Raw genomic sequence first — 22827 nt, forward strand, 5'->3', positions numbered from 1 at the left:
TTTTAAGTGTGAGTTTTATGCATACACCTGTGACAATTAATTGATATCGGCGACATATATACATTACGTTGAGTATGCAAATGGACACACCATGCCGTGTGTGGGATCGATATGATTTGGAGAGGACTGCCATGCGTAAAAGGTGAAATCTTCGAAATCACTAAACTAAGAATGATATGTCACCATAGACAGCGGTTTTACAGCAAACAGGATTATTACGATCCTGAAATGAATATGTGATAAAATTATAATATTAAGCTTATGAGTACCTTTTAATTAAGCCAACTTTTGAGCGGTAAGTATATTAAAACAAAAAAGATTTGTAAATTATATCCATACGTAATAAGTCATTCTCTAGTGCAAATGTTCTTATTTTACTCGTTATCTTATAGTTCTGTAAAGGCATTGGATATAAACTTTACAGTGCTGTAAAGGATTCATGAATTCACATTTTAGAAGGCACCGACGTCCAAACAATAGAACAACTATAGATGTAAGTAATATTGGATTAGGTAATTAGGTTTTGCCAACAAAAAGACGGCCAATGAGGAAGACGCAGCCACATGGCAGGCAGCGTTTCCATGAAGATAGAGAATTGACGCATATGGAATAATCAAAGTGTCCTTTTTAGCTTTGCATGCAGGATCTGATGAAGAGCTTTTACTTTTGCTGAATCACATGTGGATCGCGTAAGAACTTGATACTTACGTTTGTTTGTTTTGCAGCCAAAAGTTGGTGACTAATTCTGACTTAACGTTAAATATTTAAATTTAATTACATTATCTCTCCAGCAGCGATGAATTAATTTTTCTTTTATTCTTTCGGTATTATCTGGTAAATGATAAGAATTGTTTTTAAAGATTTCGTTGCATAGGATACCATGTTGGAGTCCTGAATACACTTATCTTTTAATTATTAAAAAATATGAGGAAGAAGAAGATGCATGTTGGGTTTACCAAATACCAACCATTTCAAGAATGAATCTTTCCACGTGAAGTGTCTGCTTAGCCATACTAGATGTTCCGTTTTTCACTGTAAATTAATCCCAACAAAAATCTTTTTTAAAAGTGGGCACCCATAATTGATTATTTTCTAGGTGACATTGATGTCATAAGTTTGATAAATATCTAGAGCGTAAATTTTAATTATTAACTCATTCGTAAGTAACAATCTTTGCATTTTTTATTTTCTTTTATATGTTCCATCCAAATTTGAGATGTAGAAATGATAATGCTATTATTAACTATGGAAAAATTGTTACTGTTAAAAAAAAATTACTGATATTACTTACAAATATTGCACTGTAAATGAGCTCTTATGATTAGCAATACGATCATGTAAATCCTAATTACACTGCATAAACGTAATACTTCAATTTCATTCACAAGACACTGCATAATTGCACGAGTACTGATACACATATCAAATACACATTCGTATCTAAATTAATCTACCTATTAATAATTTTAAATGTTTGGAGATTAAAATTTTCTCATTCACATATTTCAACTTTCACTATTTATTCTCTTTTACTGTTTTCATAATAAATTAATACTCTAATGTCAAAATTTTCACCCAAAAAAAAAAAAACAAATTGCAACATCTATAAGTAATATTTCTTGTATTTTCTTTCTTTTTTATAACTAATTACAAAAACTTTGTTATTGTTAAAAAATATTACGGATATTACTTATAGATTCTGCGTTGTAAATGAACTCTTATGATTAGCGATACTACCATGCACTGCTAACAATATGGCTTAAATGTAATATTTCAATTTCATTCACGAGACATTGCATAATTAAATACTGATACATATAACAAAATAGACGTCCATACCTAAATTAATCTATCTATTAATAATTTTACATGTTGGGAGATTGATATTTTCTCTTTCACTTGTTTCATTTTGTACTATTTATTCTGTTTTACTGTTTTCATAGTATATCAATACTCTAAGGTCAAAATTTTCACACAAAAAAAAAAAAGAAAGAAAAGAAAAATGAAGGAAAAAAACTCATCCCAACCACAAAAAAATCACACTTTTGTTTTTCATTAATTTTTTCTTTAAAAAGAAGTAGTACGAAGATTATAGAAAATACTAATATATAGTGGTAAAATTCAATAACTATAGGGAAAAAATTAACGGCAATCTCGCTCCCTCATATATACTTGTGAAATACATACATATATATATATATATATATATATAAAAGAACATGAAATGATATTATTGAAGTAGCTAGGTTACTATTCGATGTATCTAATATTTTTTTTCTATTAAAACAAATCTTGATTTATAGAATCCAAGGAGCACGAGGCTTCATGCATGTTAGTTGTCTTATAGCCTTGGGATCGGATTAGATTTGTGTGGACACATTCTTCCTTCACTTAAGCCAATCTGTACCGGGAAACGTGCAATCATTTCACCATAATTGTGTCTCAAATTAATCTTGCAATTCTTTTTTTTGAAGTCAATCTGTAGCTCAATTAACTTAAACTTATTTAACGAAACATTCTAGCTCTTCCCTTTAACCACCACTTTAATTATTCCTTGTGTCTTATCTATTCTTACTAATTAAGAATAATTTAATGTTAACCTTTATTGATAAGTTGCTTATATTCTTTTCTTTTTCATATCTCTTTCTCTTTCTACAAGCTAGCTAGTGTGGATTAATTAGTGTCTTTTAATTAACGACAAATTGAACCATTAAAAAGAGGAAGCAAGAGAGGAATAATAAAAAGTTTTTAGTGTAAATTCTTTGACCCGGAATAGTGGAAACTTAAATATGGGGTTTCCTTTTTCCCCATCCAATCTTTTTTTTTTCCCAGTAAATACGGCATACAAAATCAAATAAAGTTTCACATGGAGCAGCCGATCGAAATAGACTATTAAATTAAATTTTGTCATTGTTGTATATAGTGATTTTCATTTGCTTTCTAACTCAAGATTATGGAGCCTTCTAATTGTGGCCACAAAAAACGAACCTCCAGCTGTATAACTAGGAATATATATAATTTCTTCATTTGTTTTTTTATGGGCACATTTTTGTTTGCTTAAATGATCAACTATGAGGCGATCAAACATTGGCACATGGGTCAACTATGAGGCGATCAAACATTGGCACATGGGTTTGAAGGCAAATCAAAGTATATCTAGGGAAAAAATCAAAATATTTAAAGCACACAATTATTAGGGCGAGCATGCAATGTATTGCAAATAAGTAGACATTGTGGGAAATAATTAATGTGATTTCGTTTTCTAATATACAATGAATTTAGACAAAATAGACAGAAACATATTTTGAATTATAAAAAAAAATGTTATGAGGGCTTCTTGGAAAAACATTTAAGTATTAATTATTTGATATATTATAGAAATTACTTGGACAACTTAAAAATACTTTTTTTTTTAAAAAAAAGCTCCTAATACCAACCTTAGTCTAAGTTTATATAGTTATTTTCTCCCACAAACATCCACATTTTAAGAATTTGTATTTTATGCAGCTTAACCTTATTTGACAACAGTTGTTTATCATGCCAAAAATAATAATGAATTATTCCATTTATATATCCCCACTTGTTAGAAAATTCAAATTGAAAATAATTCTATAAAATTTTTCATCAAACAATCATAGTGGTCTAATATGGGCATCATCATCATAATTACCATAATTGACTATCTATAATAGGATACAAATGTCATTTATTGAAACGGTTTGGTGCCACCTTGTCACATCTTATAGACAGGATCAACATCATAATCATAAGGGAAAAAAAAAAAGAAAAATTTGACTACAGCCAAAATATTTGTCACTGATTATTTGTTTCTGTAGCTAGAAAGGAATTTTTTTTTTCACAATTAAAAGAAGTATTTGTAAATATGAATACGGGTGATGAATGGTTTACATATCCAACTAGAGAAATGATTTTTATCCCGCCTGGATTTCTTACATTTGAGTATTGAGAAGATAAGAATTAAAATTCTCTCCCAATTTTTTCAATGATATTTTATAAATTAGCATGCATGTTCGGTCCAAGATTTTACATTTCAAGTGAATTAATTAGGTGTTGTAAGATTTTAAAATCTCTAGTTATCTGAATCTTTAACGAAGCAGTTATTATGTATTTATAAAAATATTATTAGCTTTTAATGTTGTGTCCTTATGTGTATATATATTGAATAAAGTTTTTGCTTCTTAAGTATATATATTTATGAAACCTCGACGTATCACTTCAGTCTCTATTAGTTGGTATAAGATTATTGCTATCAGATAAAAAATGTATAAATAATTGATTACACCCTATTATAAAAGTATTATATTTAATTATGTCGTACGACCTTGAAAAGCTCATTAGAACATGAATTAGTATGAGGTTTAAATTGGTATTACGTATACTATGATGACAGAGCTGAAATTATGGAAAGAGGTCAATAGTTATTGATGTTGATGGAACACTAACTATCAATTATCGATCGAATTGTCTTAATACATAGCTAAACAATTGATTTATTCTTAGAGAACATCATGAGATTGAGAGCATCCATTTGCAAAAGGATAAACAACAGTCACGGGCAATATTCTTAGCCGGTATTGCATGAGAAAATTGAGGCTAAAAATTGTAACAATAATTCACTTTTGAGTGAAAATTAAGGGATGGTGTAGGTCTTATGATGAATCAAAATGGTCACATTGTTGGTCCGCAAATTTTGTTCCCTCCTCTTCTCCTTAGTAATTATTATCTCTAGAACTTGAGCTTCTTAAAGGTTGGACTAGGGGTGGGCACAAACCCACAACTCATGGGTTTAACCAAATCCAAACTAAATAAAATGGTTTGAGTTAGATAAATAATGAAATGGGTTAAATTTGAGTTTTTATGCAAAAAATCATTTCATAATAGTTTGGGTATGCTTTACCCATGGGTCATGGACAAATTTAATGTGACATGTTAGTGAAAAATAAATTAAACAAAAAGATTGAGATGAAATTTTATACCAGTGTTTTTGCCATGTATCTAGTGATATATAAAATAATCTAACCACTTTTAAAGAAAAAGAAATTTCCTTTGACATGAAAAATTTTAGATAGACCAAAATTTAGAGTTTAAGTCTTTATTATTGTTGGGTGGTCATTAATATTGTTTCAAAACTAATGATTTATAAATTAATAATCACTATTATTATAATTTTTTACAATTTCAACTTGAGTTAAAAGGCTAAATTAATATTTTAATAAATTATTCAAACAATATTTTTATGAAATCCTCTAATATAATTTTATAGTCCCATTTGTATTGTAACTTGCTAAAATTAAAAATGTAATTGATTATAACATTTTATTAAATAAATTATGATTATATCGTTATTTTTTAATTAAATTTAAATCTAACTGGATTTCATGTCTAATTTTTCTTATCGCATTTGAAAATTTGGAGCTTTTTCTAATTACAATAAATTTTAGATTTATTTCTTGGAAGATTTAAAATTATAAAATTGAATAATTTAATTTAATTTAATTTTGATGGACTGCTTTGATACTTGAGTTGAGATGTCTTTTCGTGTTTTAATTTATATTAACATTGTTAGAATTTATATTGTAATATGGTTAATATTTAAGGATGAAGTTATTCTACAATCTATTATTTATAATTTTTTATCCACTAATTTTTTATATTTTAATGTTAATTTAATAATTAAAATTTTTATACAATTAAATTTATAAAAATAAAAAAAATATTTTGATTATAAAATTCAAACCAAACCCAAATGGATTCCTTTAGGTTGAGTTAAAAATATTTGAGTTGGTTTGGATTGGGCCTAAATTTTGATGGTTTGGTTTAGATTGACTTAAAATCTAAACCAAACCAACACATGCCCACCCCAAGGTTAGACCATATTACAATGGACTGATGCACAACCCAAAAAAAAAAATATATATATATATTTCTTGGCAACGAAGGTTAGGGAAAGAATCACGAATTTAGATTATTAAACTGAAGGGTGGATGTTTTAGGTTTCAGTTAAGTTTTTATTGGTTTTGGTTTGCATTGCAATTTATTTGGGTTTGAGAATTTAACATGAATGATATTTAAAAGTTAGTTCAGTTCGATTCGGCTCACATTCAATGCTAATTAGATTTTTAAATAAATTTTTAAAAGGCTATGATGGATGGGAATAGATTCTCCACATCTTCTAATATTTATTTGCAAAAGATCCTACAATACGCATTAATTATGTACATGTACAGTTTTAATGACAGTTTTAATGTGTCATTATTATTATTGTTATTATTTTTAGTTTTTATGCAAGCCAGAGATGAAGAAAAAAAAAGCAGCGCAAATAAGGTCAACACTACTACATTGGATCTAAATTCAATTGGGATAGATGGTATACATCAAATGTGATAGCGAGTTGAGTAAGCACGTGAGAGTTTGAACATAAAACTTTGATTTAAAAATCAAAATTAGCGAAAATCAATCAACCTAGGATTGTGTAATCTTCTCAAACTTCAAATTAATTAAAAATTTTAAAATTAACCTGGAAATATAGATGAAGTGGAGAAGGTGCAACTGTTCCACTACACCGACGCTGCATCCTGAGAGTGCATGATAAGGTGTAACTGTTCCATTACAGGTTTGCTAAGTTGTCAATGGCAAATTTACGGACATGCCCCGAAGTAGTTTTCTAATCTCACAAATACCCTCTTACAAGCTTTTTCCTTAACCCAAATTGTGACATTAGGACCATAATGCCCTTACTTATTTTAATTTTTGAGATTTTTTTTTATTTTTTATATGGGATATTATCAATTAAATACCAAATTTATTGATAACTATATTTGATCACCTAATATTTAACCTGTTATCATTTTACCACTAAAAAGTTAAAAATAACTAATCATTTAATATAATGTAAGTTAAAAGTCAATTATGTCACTGGAGCTTTAAAACAATTTTGTCTTTGAAAAGAAATAAATTATAAAAGAAAAAAATTTATAAAATTATCCTAAAAAGTAAGCATTAGATTAAAAAAAATTTATTTTTCTGATTATATAAACTTCCTGTGTGCATTTAAATATCAAATTTCAATTGGTACAAGTAAAACACCTCAATTTTAATAATATTATTCGATATTAGCAATCTCAAACCATTTCAAACATTACAATAGCAAGGTAAATACTCTAAATTTAACACTTTATCATTCAATAATAACAACTATGAGCCATTGCAAATACTGTAAGTCATTCAAACACAAAATATTCACATCTTTTCATTCTTCATTCAAAACCAAACATATTTTTCAGCCATCAGACATATAAATTTAAACTAAATAATGGCTTCCAATAATAACTCAAGCGCCACTTCTAGGGTTCTAGCTAAGAAACATGTAGAAGTTAATTGCTAAATTTCTTAATACCACAAATATCCGTTGCAAACTTTTTCTGCACAAATAACCCAAATTGTGATTTAGGACCAAAATACCCCTACCTCTAAAACCCAAAAGCCCAAGGCCCAACTCGCAACTCCTTTCTTCTTCTTCTTCTTCTTCTTCTTCATCTTCTTCTTCACGATTGTTACTGAATCGCAAAACCAATCATCGTTCTGTTGTTACTAGACGGCGGCAAGCATTTCCGGCGGCACGCACGCGTTTCTTCACCGATCAGAAAATGGAGAAATAGACTCACGGTAAAGGCAATTAATATTACTGTGTTACTGTGTTTCATTATTTGATTAACGCACTAAAATTTCATTATTCGATTAAAGGCACTAAAATATAATCTGTGATGTGGCTATTACGGTTTTTTTTATGTAATATTAAATGTGGTTTGATTGTCTTAGTTTCTGTAATCGTATTGCAAATTGATTTCTCATTGTGAAGGCTGCTCATTTGCTTATTACTATACTAATGAGTCTGAAATTAATGTCGTATTTGAGCTTGCACGCGTCTGTAATGATCTAGTCCTTGCGGCCCTATGCTTCGAATTATCAGTTTCTAATTATATTTAACATGAGAGTAAACTCAAGATAGGTGTGGCGTGTTCATGAAACTTAAATTTCAAACTTAAATCTCTTGTTGGTAAAGCTGGTGGATCATGAATGATATGGGTTGTGTTGTGATTGCTATTGAGCTCAGTTTACGATGCTCGTAGTCAATGTTTCATTTGTCTGCCTCTTTTCCTCTTAGTTGAGTTGACTATTTGCCCAATGGCTTACTATTATGAGTTGACATGCTGCGATAAGATGTCTGTTAGTTGTGCTTCAAATTTGTTTGAGAACCATACGGGGTGTAATCTTGGGGTTAACGTGTGCTTTATTGGACAGTTGATGTATAACTGTGACCGATCACTGTAATTCTTGATACAATTGATGATACAATTTCATAAATAATGGTCAATCAATGTAGCTAAGGAGGCTGACGTTGTTCCTTATTTTTTTCAGTAATTGTTATATAGTAGTGTTTTTAAATTGATTTACAAAAATGTGAGTCCTAATTGGCTGACATTTCTTCCCATGAGAAGTGTCATGTCATCCTAGCTTGTGCATTCTTCAAATCTTATTCTGTAACTGTTTATCCTTTCTTATTTGATTCACTGTCATATGCATGTGTATCTTTCCATAAATTTTCTTACACAATGTTTCATCACAACCATTTTCCTTTGAACATCGGTTTGTGCCTTTAACTTGGATGTTCTTTCTTTAGTTACCGGTAGCTGATCACAACCTTAGAGCTTTTAGGAATATTAAGACTTCTAAATTTTACCATGATTCTATCTGAAATTAACGTTCATAGAAAAAATACAATGCTATTTGTTGAATAGATATGATATTCTGAAGCTGTACAATTTGCAACCCATAAATATTCTTAATCCACTTACTATAGTCTGTCTAGTCTTTACTTAAGTAAAAGTGTACTATTCCTGATAAGGATAATCCTAGTAATAGTGTGATCCCTAGTCCATAGGGAAGAAGTCATAGTTGGAGGGCAGATTGGTTTGGGATCTTGAGACATGATCGATAGCCATATTCCAAGTCCTGAGTTAGTGCTTGTAATAAACAGATTCTGTAATAAAATATTATTTGACTATTTGTGTTAATTACTCTTGTTTGGTTGCTTTACTAGATACTATATGGAACAAATTTGAAGATGCACTCATAATCACATCTGTTGAAGCAGGTCAACATAATGGTCATGTTTTGATCAGAGTGGAACTGTGGAACGTCTTGATCTTGCAAAACCACATAAACTATTTGCACAAACCATACAAACTGATCTGGCATAACACATAGGTTGGATGAAACACCACTTGACCTACATGATTTATTTTTATTAATTTGTGTCTTTATTCAACCAATAGTGTTTTACAAACGTCAATGTGTACAAAATAGTTTGTACAAGCAGGTTGGTTTTAGGGTTACTCTGTGTGTCCCTCGCCCCAACCAAACCCCACCCCAACCCCCCCGTGGAAATCAATTAATAGATAGTAAATGTTGTCAGCTGCATTCCTATTTTTAATGGGCTGCTGCAATTTTTATATTTTTACTGTAAGTCTTTACTTTTTGAACTCATAAGCTCTTTTCCCCTTGTTCTACTACTAAACACATTACTTTTGTAGGTGCATTAACTGATCACAACACTTGGGGGCCATTTTCACTTTTGTATTCATGGCGTCTTTCAACACAAGCAAGCAACTAAAAGAAGAGTACACACACTCCCTCTAGCTCATTTCTTCATCATTTCCATTATTCATGTAAGTCCTCTTTTCATTTCATTTTTTTTCCTTTCAGATTCGTAAGCAATTTGACTGGATCATCTTTTTCCAAAATCTGGGCGCTTTTGTCAATTGTACCCGTAAGTTCCTTTTTTTACTTAAATAAAATTACTGCATTTGTTTATGTTTAGGTTATTGCAATTTTTTATTTATATTTATTGTGCTTTCAGATTTCAATGGTTCTGCGACATTTAACCAGCTCATTTTGCCCGATTGGTAATTAAATTTTAGTCAAAAATTAACTTTTTAATTCCTGAATTGAGTGAGATTAACATATGTTGTCGCTAATATGTTTCTTCAGATTGCTACGCCACTGATAAGTCATTGAAGAAGGATGATGATTTGATTGGAGCTCCTAAGAATTTGAGTGCTTACTTTGCTACATTAATGGTGGATTTTCTCTTCATTCTCATTCCCATGACTTTATTTTTCACTGTAAGTTCCTTTCATTTTCTCTTGGGTGTTCTAGTCTCCATACCTTGATATAAATTTTCTAGTTTTCAACAATTGTCCTTGTGTTTATGTTTAGTAGTATCAATGACAGATTCTAGCAGACTGGGCTTATATAGGGTCATTTTTGGGGTTTATGCTATTTTTTGCAACGGCAGCAGCTAAAAGGTTGGATCTTGTAAACTGAGATCTATAATGCTAAATAGTATTGCGTGAGTGCTTTGTGCAAACAAACTGACTGAAAGCTATATATATATATGATTCAATACAGATTTGGTTCGCCTCCAGATTTGGAACACAGAATCCATTCTATTAGGTCATTTTTAACATCATACCGAGTGTCTACGGTAACATAATCTCATTTACACATTGCCATCCTCTTTTATTTATTTATTTTTTTGGATGAGTACATTTGCATTTTGTCCTTTTATATGACGAGGAGGGTAAATGCTGCAGATGTTGATAACATGCTTCTGTATCTTGGCTGTTGACTTCAGAATATTTCCCAGAGAAAATGCTAAGACTGAGACTTATGGCACTGGTTTGGTAAGTTCTTACACATTGTATCATGTCTTATTGTTGTTCCTGATTTTTCGTCATTCATCAACATTGCCATTGTTGCTGCCGTGTTGTCATGGCTATTATTTCATTACTAACTTATTTTTATTTTATTTTTTTTCTGTTTTTCGATACGGTTGTTTGCTATAGCTGTGGTACAAAAATTAGAAAGAGCGTCTCTTGGTAGATATAGGATTAAGCAGTAGAACTTGTGTTGTGTCCTTGCGGCATTAATTGATTGATTAGTTACAAATTAACTTCCATATGACAGCATAAAAAATTGAGTTACCTTTATACCATCTGAAAGTGGCTGCATATCTTCTTGAATGAATTGTGTTCATCATTAGCTAATTGACAGGCTGGAATGGTTTTTAACCAGAAGATTATGCGCTGAAGTTTGCCGTTAGTGGTCTTAGATGGCTAAGTTTTGGCTCCCTGTCAGTTCACAGAGGAAAAGAAATGTCAAATCATTGGAGTTAAGAAGAAAAGTAAAAGGATAACTTTCTGCTTCTCTTTAGAAGTCAGAATGACTTGTATTACAGCTGAAACACTTTCCAAAACTAAAGCCTTGTGAGTGCATTAGATGGAGCTTGGGGATAGACTTTCTCTCTCTTATCTTCCTCTTCCTTTTGTATTACTAAACTTAAGTCACTAATTTTGTATCAAGTTGTTGGTCGATAGATTTTCTGATGTTTCTCTTTTCAATTGACGAAATGTATATCTTATGTGATTACATCAGATGGATCTAGGGGTTGGGTCCTTTGTGTTTGCGAATGCAATAGTTTCACGACAAGCCCGAAATATCCAGTCAATGTGAGCATTCTATGCTTTATTGTTTTGGAATTAGCTTCTTGCTTTGAATATGAATGACTGGAACCAGAGTTTATGAGGAAATGATGTTTTCTCCAGGAATTTGTTTTTTGGAATATGAGATTACAAGTGCATTTTTGCATTCTATGTATGTCTCCATGAACATATGTATGTATGTGTAAGTATTGATAGACAACAGGGCAGTTAAAAATGAGTCAAGACAAAGTTCATGTCGTGAGCAGACCAATTTGCTTGAGTTTGGGAAATGAATCTATTATTTGGCTTGAGTTGTCCTTTTATATCTCAATTGGTTTTTATTGCATTTTCGGTGCGGCCAAATTTTATATTTGAGGGATTTGTAAGTCTTTACAATGTTGTATTCTGGTGGCATAACGAAGATAAATATTATGGTATTCCTTGTTCTTGCTATAAATGTCCAATGTCATTGTATTTCCATCTCCATGGGCTCTGAAGGGTAAAATATCATCTGTGATGGTCATGATTTGTAGGTGCAGTAAAGGTGAGGGATATCGATATTGGCCATAGGTTATTGAAATACATTGATTACCTGATGTTGAATACCCAGATTCGACTAATTAATGAATATGTGTATAGAGTTTTCTCAGTGGTTTATGGTTCTGCAGGAATTGGAAGAGTGCGCTTAAATCTACTGGTCCACTAATATTACTGGGGTTTGGCCGGATTGTTTCTACAACAGGTGTGGACTATCAGGTATAATATATTTCTTTAGTTTTTCTTATTCTTACTAGTGTTGTCTATAATACTCTCTTTGCGGAGTTAGTGCTCTATGAAACTAGTTTTCTGTTACCCCTGTAGGTTCATGTTGGAGAATATGGAGTGCACTGGAATTTCTTTTTTACACTTGCTGCTGTATCAATTCTTACTTCAATCATTAATATTCGCCCCAAATATTGTGGAATTCTTGGTTCAGTAATTCTAATTGGTGTGTATTCAACCTAATATTTATCTTATTTCTGCATCTTGAAGAGTTAATCTCGTTTAAGTTGTCATTTTCAGGTTACCAAAGTTGGTTGATTCGTGGGTTAAATGTGTATCTGCTTTCTAATGAAAGGGGAACGGATATCATAAGCCAAAACAAAGAAGGGATATTTAGCATTTTTGGTGAGGATAAATTGGAAAAAAATGTATTGGTTTTCCTGGTTAATGCTTTATATTGTTTTGTCTTTTAAATTGGCTTTGTAATGACAGGTGTTAGACATTTTTGCATTTTAAAAGGAGTTATGCCATTTGAGTTTATGAAAACGTCAGAAGTTTGATGGTATGAAAATGTTTGGTATTAAAAGGCAAGAGAAAAGAAATCTGTACTAATGTGACGAAAAATAAGTCTACTTCTAATGTGACGAAAGGGAGGCGGTACATTATTATGATGCTAAATATGGCTAAAAAACAATGATACATGTTATCAGAATGGCTAAAATGATAATATGAAATGGGAAAGACATTAGCAATTCGTTGTCTGCATGCATTCATTAATGCGCCAACATATCTGTACTTTCAAACCATTTTATGTGTAGTCTCTTAAAGAACTTGTTCAGGTATTTCAATGCTTTATTTGTCTCCTACTTTGTTTTCATCCAAGGAATATGGAAGCCCCAATAACCAGTACTGACAGCATAGGCTACTAATGGGGCACGGGTACATGACTGGGTATCCATTATTTGATTTAGCTCAGTTTGTTACAAAATTCTGATTCAAACTTTAGTATTCTAATTATGACCTAATAGGAGATTAAAACTGTAGGAAATAAATGAGGACTTTAGTTTTTCCTATGAGCTGCTTACTTCAGTTTGGTTCTAATTTTTGCTAAAAACTGATCTAAACCAACACATGAAGACATATTGTATTTAACATCTCTTAAGATTTGTTTTGCTAGTAAGTTCTTCTCTATATAACCTGTGGTTGACCGCTTGAAGCAAACAAAGGAGGCGTATTGTGTTGTCTGTTGCAGTTCCCTTTCTTGTGATCTATATATTGATCTTTTATGTTCAATTTCAGGGGAGATGTTCCCTGTATGTTGCATGTTATTTAAATATGATTTGATTGATACTTCTAAGCTTGGGAATCATTTTGTTTTTGTTACATGCTTATGCTTTTGACTAATTAATGCTTATGCGGCTAATATCAGAGGTTTGGTCTAATGATTTCTGTTTATGGGAAATCTCTAAGTCACGAGGACTGTCAAAAAAAAAAAAAAAAGTGGTTTTGTTTTGTTTTATATTTTTGTATCTCAGAATCTTATTTCTCCTATTAATAGAACTGGAATGTGGTGTTTTATCTGTTTAGCCATGTAACTTTTATTTGTCCTTTTTTTCCCTAGTAATTTTAGATGAATAATCTTTGTCAAGTAATTGATTATTGTTATTTCCCAGGATATTGGGGCTTATATCTTGTTGGTGTCCAGTTGGGTCACTATATTTTCTTTGGAAATAATTCCCAATCTGCATCAAGAAGCAACAAGGCAGCTTTCATTAAAACCTGGCTTCTTGGTATTCTGACTGGGTATGACTCTTGTTTGAAAAGATCTGTAACCAGGCTATAATCTTTATCAATTTCCTTAACATTGTTATTCTGAAGATGGCACTCTAACTAATTTCAGCACTGCATGCTAGGTTATTAACCCTCCTCCTAGACAGGCACATTGAAAGAGTTTCTCGTAGAATGGTAGTTTGTCAATTTCTTATTTAATTTCATGGGGGTCTGTTGGGTCTGTTGTCTATAGTATTGATGGAAATCAATTTTTTTTTTTTTTCTGTGGCAGTGCAACCTGGCCTATGTTACATGGATAGCGTCTCTGAACCTACAGGTTATTACTGTTTCTACACTACCGTGAAGTCCAGTTTAGGACTATTTTACCAAGAGTTATTTATTTATTTTTTCTATGGAAATGTTCTTATATAGTCCCTTGTGCATTTCATTGTGATAAATTCAATTTTAAAGAGTTATCTTCTGAATTAAGATGTCTTCTATTTCATTCTTTATATCTGTTTTACTATTGGAGGGAGATCGGTTGTCTCAGTAGACTCGTTATAGAGTTGTAAACACGGTGAATGATTGTGTGGGAAAGTCATTGCTAGTCTAATGCAGATAGTGGGCATTCAATGGGAAAGGTCCGTTTGTCTTTTGAAGAAAGAAAATTTGACAGATCAAGTAAAATGAAACTTGAGTTTGGGTAATGATGTCGTGAGTAATGACCAATGTGAGATTATACAGTCACCTTTTTCCCCAGTGAGGTTTGGTTCTATGCAGAAATTTCTACTGATAGTCTGTTTGGTTGAGCATTGACTGCTATGAAATTGAGCAGGCTCATGTTTTAGTCCTGGCGGGTATTGCTTGGGATATGATGGTTTTTTGCCAAGATCCTTGTTGTCTAAGTGCTGCACAGGGTTGCTGCACAAAATACTCATCTCGTGACAACCTACTTCCTTTAACCAGTAGATGACCCCTTAGTATTCTGTTTGGTTCAATCTGAATCTAATGGAGAACTGAAGGCACTGATTAGTTGTGGACAAATGAGATGCCTTAGAAGTTAGAAGGGAAGATTGCAAAATAAATCCTGTCTCTGAAGTGTTGTTTAATACATGTAGATGGAACACGTGGTGCTAAATATCTTATAGAAGAGAGTTGTCTTCTTGCTCAAGAATTTTGATGTAATGTTTGACCCATGTGGAAGTTGCATGATACCAGTGAGCTAGTCTCCAGAATTTTCGTTACATAGTCCAGTCTTTTATGAATCTCTTGAGGTATCTGATGTATTTCAACTAGTGGCTCTTCTTAGGCGAATGCACATGAGGAGCCCTGACTTCCCCTGTGATGTGTAGACATTGACAAACATAAGAATGATAATATTTTCCTTGGTGATTCAAGGATCATCATTTTGAGAAGTTGTTAGGCAAATGATGCTGTTTTTCTGCTTTCTGAGATTGGTGTTACTTGTACTGCTTATCCCTAGCTCTTTACGTAAAATTTTTGCTCCCAATATATGAACCTTGTATTTACTCTACTCAAGCTGCATAGACCATTACACCTGTGATGTAAATGTTAACATTATTTGGTAAAGGCAAACATCATTGGTTAGGTATTCCCTGCAATTTCGACAATAGAAACTTGAGCATCTTCGGTGTGGCCATGGGCATTGGGGCTCAGAATAATGAATATATACACAGCTCTTTGTGAGTATACTTTAGACTAGATGTAAATAAAATACATTACTTGCATGATTTATTCTGCCAAGACAAAAGGAAGTTTAGATTAATAAGCTGTCTTCACGATATCAAAGGATATTGTTGAGGCCAAATGTGATTCCTGCATTACTGGATTTGGGTGATCTTATTGCTTCTAATGTAGGACAAACTTTCATCCTTAAAGAGGCAATCCATCAGTGTATACAATTTTGGTTTCTTTATGGATCATAACTGATTTTTGTTTTGTCTTGTTTTTTTTTTTCTTAAATAATTTTCTATAAAATATGATGCGTAGCAACTAAAAGTTTGCTCTTTTTCAGCTTATAGGAGGGTTTATGCTTACTGATTATATCCCCGGAAGTAAAATTTCAGCTCTTGAAGAAGCATTCAATCGAAATTTACTGGCTTCATTTGTTCTGGTGAGCAAAACTAGCTGTTATTCACATTGAAAGTTGTGTATGTTTCACGTTTTCTTGCTCATATCAAAAGTCTGTGGACTGTTTTCTGTTTTTGTAATATGTACAGGCAAATATTTTCACTGGGTTGGTAAACTTAACGACAGATACCCTATCTACCTCAACAATCTCAGCCATTTTTTTGTTGCTTGGCTACACTTTCTGTGTGTCCATGATCATTGGAATTGCAGACTTTTATGGCATTCGGTTAAAATTTTGGTAGGCTTACTTTTGTTATTATGGAATCCTTGTGAAACGAGGATGCAGAGCGGACCTGTTGTCAAGAGCACATGGAGGTGCACATGTAGATACAGCAGTAGCTGAAAGTGATAGGAATGGTTTAATTTCTGATTTAAATTAAGACCCACCCCCTTCATCCACACATTACACAGGTGGCTTCATGGATACAGAATGGTACCTCTAAGGAGGAATGATGGGTTAATTTCCATGTGAAAACTGAAAAGCAGATTATTACTTAATGCACTTGTATGCTTGTTGCTAGGTTATTAGAATGTTAGGTGGTTTTCACATTGATATGATATAAAGACGGAAATAGTACAATAGAAGAGCCGCATGGACATGACCATTTTTCCCAGAAAAAGTAAAAGCGGCAGGATTTGGAGAAACTATACAATACTTGATACATAAAGAGAACAGAAGAACAACACTACAAAACAATTTATTCATAATTACCTTTTATTAATTTTTTACGGTACATCGAAAAAGTAGAGACGTACTGTTTAGTAACGTCATAGCTGCTGGACACTTGCGTTGGTCTACACGAACTAAATTTGTACACTTTGCCCTTTGTAGGTGTTACAGCATAACAGCAAATATATATATATATATAGAGATGCAAAAATGTATATATATAGAGATAGAGAGAGTTTCAAATTAAGGTTTTTTAATCATATTAAAGTTAAGATAAGTTAAAAAATAATATATATATATATATATATATATATATATATATATATATATATATATTATGGGAAAAATTATGATGCATTGGAATTTTTATTTTTTTATCGTTAGTTTATTCCTTCCTTAAATATGATCAAGAATCCTTAATTATCCTTCTAAAAAGAAAAATCCTTAATTAGAGCATTTCTATATATTAATATGGATAGAGATTCTTAATTGGAATATTTCTATATATATATATATATATATATATATATAACACAAACTTTAATCTTGTAGTGTAAATCTGCATTAAATTTTTTAACTTATCTTTAATTTTAATATAGTGAGAAGTACTTGATTGGAAACTCTATATATAAACATATATAGCTAATTTGTTATTAGGATTTAAAATTTTCATTAAAAAAAAATTCTTATTTCAGTTTTTAAATTTGCATGTATTAAATTCTCACGAGATATTTCCGTTGGGGTTTTCATATATGAAAAGAGTACTCAAATAAATGAATATCGATTTTTTTAATCTTTAATTTTACACCTTAAGATAATCGAGTGCACTAAAAGAAATAAACAATAAAATAAGCAAATTCCTTTGCTTAACAATTTTAAAAAATGAAAGCAACTTTTCATTTTCTTTTTAAGTTTTTTTAAATGTATTTATTAGATAAAAAAAAAGTTACTTAGGTGATAGGGTGACTTTTTTTTTCGTAAAAAACCGTTAAATCGAAATATTCTACAGTACTTCACATTTATTGCAGGTATTTATGATAAATGTAAATATAAATATAAGTGTATACTTTGTTTTGCTAGATAATTTTAAGTATATATTTGATACTTTGTCCATAGACTCGTACTCCCACCTGAAATGTCTTTTTAGTCCAAAAATGAAATTTATTCTCTTAAAAATAAATTTTCCATTTTGAGGCCATGTGACAGAAGATAAACATGATGCAGAGCTTGAGCATGAAATGCAAATTCCGAATTCACAATTGCCCAAGCTGCAGAATGTTTTATTCAACCTCTAAGAATTATTCCTATGATAAAGAAATCCACTTTTACTTGTTACCAAACCAAACATACCGTCTAAGAGATAGCGGGCGAAAGCAAAGCATTATATCATGAACAAGACCACATTCATTCATCGACATTAAAATTACATAAATAAATAGCATATATTACAAGCTTCCATCCACTCATCTAATATATGTAAGTTCAGAAAACACCTCTAAAAGACTTCACTCGGACCAAAATTTCACGAAGGCAGTAACAATTGACTTGAAAATGGCCACAAGTGGGTTGGTTTCCTTTTCAGCAGAATTCCTTGATGCCTTTTCCCATGCTTCACTGCTCATATGTGAAAAGAAATAAGATCGGTGATCCGAAATTTAGACCAATCAACAACTTTTGAAAGAGTTACTAGATATACTTACAGATTAATTCTGTCTATAGTTGGATTGCTTCCGTTTTGGAATGTCCCTTTATTTAGAACACCAGCTTCGTTGACAATCACATTTGCTTGTGGTGTTTTTGATTCTTCCCTCCTCCAGCTTCCGCCGCCATTGTGAATCTCGCCACTTGGAACATTTATTTCCTACAAAAATCACATTATAACCATTAATCAACTCTTTTCAAATAAGATTTCCTGCTTCTTACACAGTGAAGAAATTAATTTTGCCTAAAATGATAGTAAATTAGTGAATCTTGACCATCATATAAAGAGGTTTATGCAAATAAAAGTTGAACAACAGTTAGAATAGGGAAAGAAACAAGGACCCATATGATGCCCACATCCAATTATCATATTCCAACATATGTATATATGCATACCATGCTACTAAAGGCCGAGAAAAGAGTCTTTGATTTGGGATGTAAATAAGGCTCTAATCCTACATTCCAAAACTTAAAATATGTTTGGTTAGACATGATTTATCACAAAACCTTCGAACTTCTCCAAAAAGATGGTGAAGAAAAAGAGAACTCAAGTATCTTCAAGAATCTTGTTTCAAACCGCCGATATGCAATTATACCATACAAAATTTGGAGATCAATATAGGAACTCAGATGATGAGATTTGCACTCAAAACACATTGCATACAACATATGTGAACTGAACGTACAATATGAATATGTATGAAATGATAAAATTAAACCTCACTCATTCTGTAATTTCAAACAAATAGATGCCATAGATACAAAACATATCCTTTGTCGGAGAGGCTTTAATTAGAAGATAAAAAATCCAAACTCCATAAAATGGTATAGCAAATCAGTGTGATTATGCATGCAATCATCTTTCTAAATTAATGTGCATCTGAGCCATCACATGAAGCTGGTACCACATAAATGCAGACAAAGAGTTAAATTAATTAAATTGATACTGATGACGGCAGTGCACTCCCCTAATGGAAGTTGGAAGACTACAATATATAAAATGAGCTTTGTGACTTGCACACTTGATTGTCCCTTTATAAAATGCAAAAGAATTTGGAGAAACTCACTTTAGTTCTATCAATCCCCTGGTTTTCTTCAGAAGTTAAGACATCATTATGAGAAACTTCAAACTGTACATTCCTGCCAACCACAGTATCAGGCACAGTGCCTCCTTCCATAGTAGAGCAATCTGAGTTTTTCAATAGTGGGTCAGAAATTTTCTCAACCACTATGTTGTTCACCAAATCAGGATTTTTATCCAAAGTTACATCTGCAAGGATTGTCCCATTTTGTCCATCCACCAAACCAGAATTCTTTGAGCAGTGTATTTGATCTGATGGGACACTGTCAATGCCTGGTTTCAAGTTGACCTTTTCAATTTCATTTTTCTCCAGAGTTTCGGTTGAATTCTTTACTGCAGATGATGTGCTTGAGTACTCAGCTGTTTTAGGTGCAGGCCTTAGTGGAAATGTCTCTACTACTACATCTGCTGTTATTGGAGTTACTTTGGCTGTAGAAGCTGCCAACCTCTCACTTTTCACTTTTTCAAACGACTTACTAGTTTGCAACTCTTCATATGTACTCTTAGCAGAATCTTCAGTTTTTACATCTACCTGGCTGCCGTTGACAATTTGCCCATTGTCAAACATCTGATTTTCATGCTTGCTGCATAACTCATCATAAAATGATTCCTGTTCTTCATTATTACCCTCCTCATGACTGGGTACAAAAGGACTGCCATTTTCAGGTTCTGCGGAAATTGTACCTAATGGATATTCTTCATCAATTTTATTAGTGTTCAGCTCCTCGGCAATTAACTTAGCAGGACCCAAAACTCTATTTTCTTGGATTATCTCCCTGACGATCTCCCGTACAGTGTAGAAGGACCCACCAACTTCTTTGTGTGTGAGGTTCAGTGATGGGAAATTCCCATTGTTTGAAGTCTGATACCTGTAAGCAAGTTTAACAAATAACTAATAACTCAGCAAATGATGCAACAAAAGAATGGAGACTTGGCAATTGCAAGAAAACAAAGTATGGCCTGTTAAGTTTTTTTATTTATTTTTAAAAAAAAGACATACACAAGTAGACACAACAAATACCACCAAACTGTAATCTTAGAAACTACTAATTCAGCAGGGGAATATTCCTTCAAAGCAAGGGAAAAGTTCATGTAACCTGCAGATGCCCAAAGAAACATTACTATGCTACCAAGAATTAGCTGTACATATCTAATCATAGGAGTTGTGCGTGTAAAACAATTGCTATATCAATTTCATAGGTTTTACTAATTACTCAGCCACAATAAAACTTGATTGCCCAGAATTTTAATTCCAGTTATGTTCTACTGTTTTCCCTTTCTTCTTATTGCACCAAAACATGATGGCATCACACATATAAAATAAAGTTTTATAACAAAAAATAATGCACGATTGCTAAGAACTGTATTATGTCAACAAGACAAGGTAAAATATCGAGCTCAAGAATTAAGTTACAGTCTATGATTTATAAAGATTTTGAACTGGAACAAATGACCATCACTTTGTGTCAATATATCTCATTATCTGTAGTTAAATCAGTTGACCACACTGGTATATGAATCCAACAATCAACTGAAAAGCTACTCTCCTTGAACAAATGCACACTTTCTTACATTAAAGACGCTTAAACTCACTAAGTTAATTTCTAGGTCTACAGGTCCAAGAGGTAGCCTACAACTTAAAGTATAAATAATCTCTCACACATTCTGCTTGCTTACATTACCACGTACTTTGAACTATATGGAAAAACAAGAGAAGTTGCTTGGATGATAAAGCCACACATTGGAGTTCAATTTTATCAAGGAAACTGAGCGAGGAAAGGCTGACAAACAATCACATATTTCATTTCTACAAGTGACTGTTTTCGGACAACCCATACCCAGTACAATAGTAACTATTCAAAGCAAATGGAAGCTGTAAAGCAATTACTTCTTTACAAAGGATTCAACCATTGCCTTCCTCTCCTCCTTTGAACGCCGAATGCGAGACTTCTTCCCTTCAGATTCATTGCACTTAGCTAGGGCAAATGTTTGCCCAACCCAGCCACCCTTTATAGCATGCATCATTTACAAAGCTCGCAACCTGTTGAATGCAATTATATACAAGGACAGCATTCATCAGATGCTTATTCATCAACCTAGACCATATAAAGGCATAAAGGCATGTTCTATCACATTTCATCTAAAGAAATCTCCACAGCAAATTTCCCATCCAGAAAATATAAATAGTAGTAGCTAAAGAAAAGAGACAGAAGAATCACCAGGAGATGGTTAACAGCATTGACGAGATACCTTCAAGAAAAGATCCTGCAGAAGTTTTACTTCATTAATCAAAATTACAAAAGCATATATGGAATCCCAACATACAATTTAACAGCCATCTTCACATACTCAAAAGCAATGCTTAACATCACTCACTATGAGGGACTATAGGCAACTATGACATCGACAATGAAAGCCTCCGAAAGAAAATTAAGGAATTAAAGCCAACCTCGAGTAAAGGGTAGCCATAGTCGGCTCGCTTAACTGGAGACTTTTGCTACCAAATCCCAAAATTTCAAAACTATCAATTTCCTTTTCTCCCAAAATTTTCAGTACAACCAAAGCGAGCATAATACTTAAATTTCAAAATTTCTTTTTCTTTTACGATTGACAATTCAATAGTTATCAAGCAAAATTGAGTAATCATTTTGAAGACTGAATTCTTATAAAGAACAACAGAAACCAAATGGAGAGAAACATTCAACATAAAATTAAAAAATAAAAAATCTAAGCAAATCCCAGAAGGAAACAGATTGGTGAAGATAAACCCCGACGGTCAAATGACAAGAAATATTATAAATCAGTTTACACAAATGACAGAACTGAAATGAAACAATCAAATTCAAAAAGACCAAAAAAGAAAAAGAAAAAAAGAAATTGATTAATTGAAGTCAAAAAATTAACAGTGTCACCTGAGGATGAATATTGAGCGAGAGAGTGTGTTTGTGGGTGATGAGACTTTTTGGTGGAACAGGGGGTTACTAAAACCCTACAGAACACAATATTTAAAGAAACAGTAAAATGATCAACAGTAAAGAAAAGAAATGGGAATGTGAGAAATTCAATTGGTCCAGATATGGGCGGGAGACAAGTGTAATCATTTGTATGCGTTGGTGGTACAACCAAAT

The 22827-nt window shown here is 32.2% G+C and overlaps 2 protein-coding genes across 3 annotated transcripts; one reads left to right on the plus strand and one right to left on the minus strand.

The window, feature by feature from the left end:
* The first annotated feature begins 7563 nt into the window (after positions 1 to 7563).
* Positions 7564 to 16942, plus strand: LOC18043456 (uncharacterized protein At4g17910). 2 transcript variants are annotated; one of them, XM_024186558.1, is made up of 18 exons: positions 7564 to 7686; positions 9176 to 9288; positions 9615 to 9701; positions 9787 to 9850; positions 9941 to 9986; positions 10072 to 10205; positions 10315 to 10388; positions 10492 to 10567; positions 10677 to 10766; positions 11518 to 11591; positions 12233 to 12320; positions 12426 to 12552; positions 12627 to 12731; positions 14000 to 14129; positions 14240 to 14291; positions 14389 to 14433; positions 16132 to 16230; positions 16337 to 16942. In XM_024186558.1, the coding sequence occupies exons 3-18, from the start codon at positions 9664 to 9666 to the stop codon at positions 16487 to 16489; spliced, it is 1395 nt and encodes a 464-aa protein (XP_024042326.1). In that variant the 5' UTR covers positions 7564 to 7686; positions 9176 to 9288; positions 9615 to 9663; the 3' UTR covers positions 16490 to 16942. The 2 variants fall into 2 exon arrangements, with proteins under 2 accessions (XP_024042326.1, XP_024042325.1); XM_024186557.1 differs by lacking the exon at positions 9176 to 9288.
* Positions 16943 to 18301: 1359 nt separating this feature from the next.
* Positions 18302 to 22716, minus strand: LOC18043457. Its single transcript, XM_006436495.2, has 6 exons — positions 22612 to 22716; positions 21919 to 21964; positions 21588 to 21740; positions 19686 to 20568; positions 18618 to 18778; positions 18302 to 18531 (listed from the first exon to the last, which is right to left on the minus strand). Exons 3-6 carry the CDS (start codon positions 21722 to 21724, stop codon positions 18423 to 18425), a joined length of 1290 nt encoding a protein of 429 aa, XP_006436558.1. The 5' UTR covers positions 21725 to 21740; positions 21919 to 21964; positions 22612 to 22716; the 3' UTR covers positions 18302 to 18422.
* Between the last annotated feature and the right edge of the window lie 111 nt (positions 22717 to 22827).

This window comes from Citrus clementina, unplaced genomic scaffold, assembly GCF_000493195.1.
Source record: "Citrus clementina cultivar Clemenules unplaced genomic scaffold, Citrus_clementina_v1.0 scaffold_4, whole genome shotgun sequence".
Lineage (NCBI taxonomy): Eukaryota > Viridiplantae > Streptophyta > Magnoliopsida > Sapindales > Rutaceae > Citrus > Citrus x clementina.

Coding starts and splice junctions, on each gene's coding strand:
- LOC18043457 (XM_006436495.2), bottom strand. CDS start 21,724: ATGATGCATGCTATAAAGGGTGGCTGGGTTGGGCAAACATTTGCCCTA. Junction 18,779..19,685: donor AGGGGATTGATAGAACTAAA/GTGAGTTTCTCC, acceptor TGATTTTTGTAG/GAAATAAATGTTCCAAGTGG. Junction 18,532..18,617: donor ACTATAGACAGAATTAATCT/GTAAGTATATCT, acceptor ACATATGAGCAG/TGAAGCATGGGAAAAGGCAT.
- LOC18043456 (XM_024186558.1), top strand. CDS start 9,664: ATGGCGTCTTTCAACACAAGCAAGCAACTAAAAGAAGA. Junction 10,389..10,491: donor GCAACGGCAGCAGCTAAAAG/GTTGGATCTTGT, acceptor GATTCAATACAG/ATTTGGTTCGCCTCCAGATT. Junction 10,767..11,517: donor AGACTTATGGCACTGGTTTG/GTAAGTTCTTAC, acceptor TGATTACATCAG/ATGGATCTAGGGGTTGGGTC.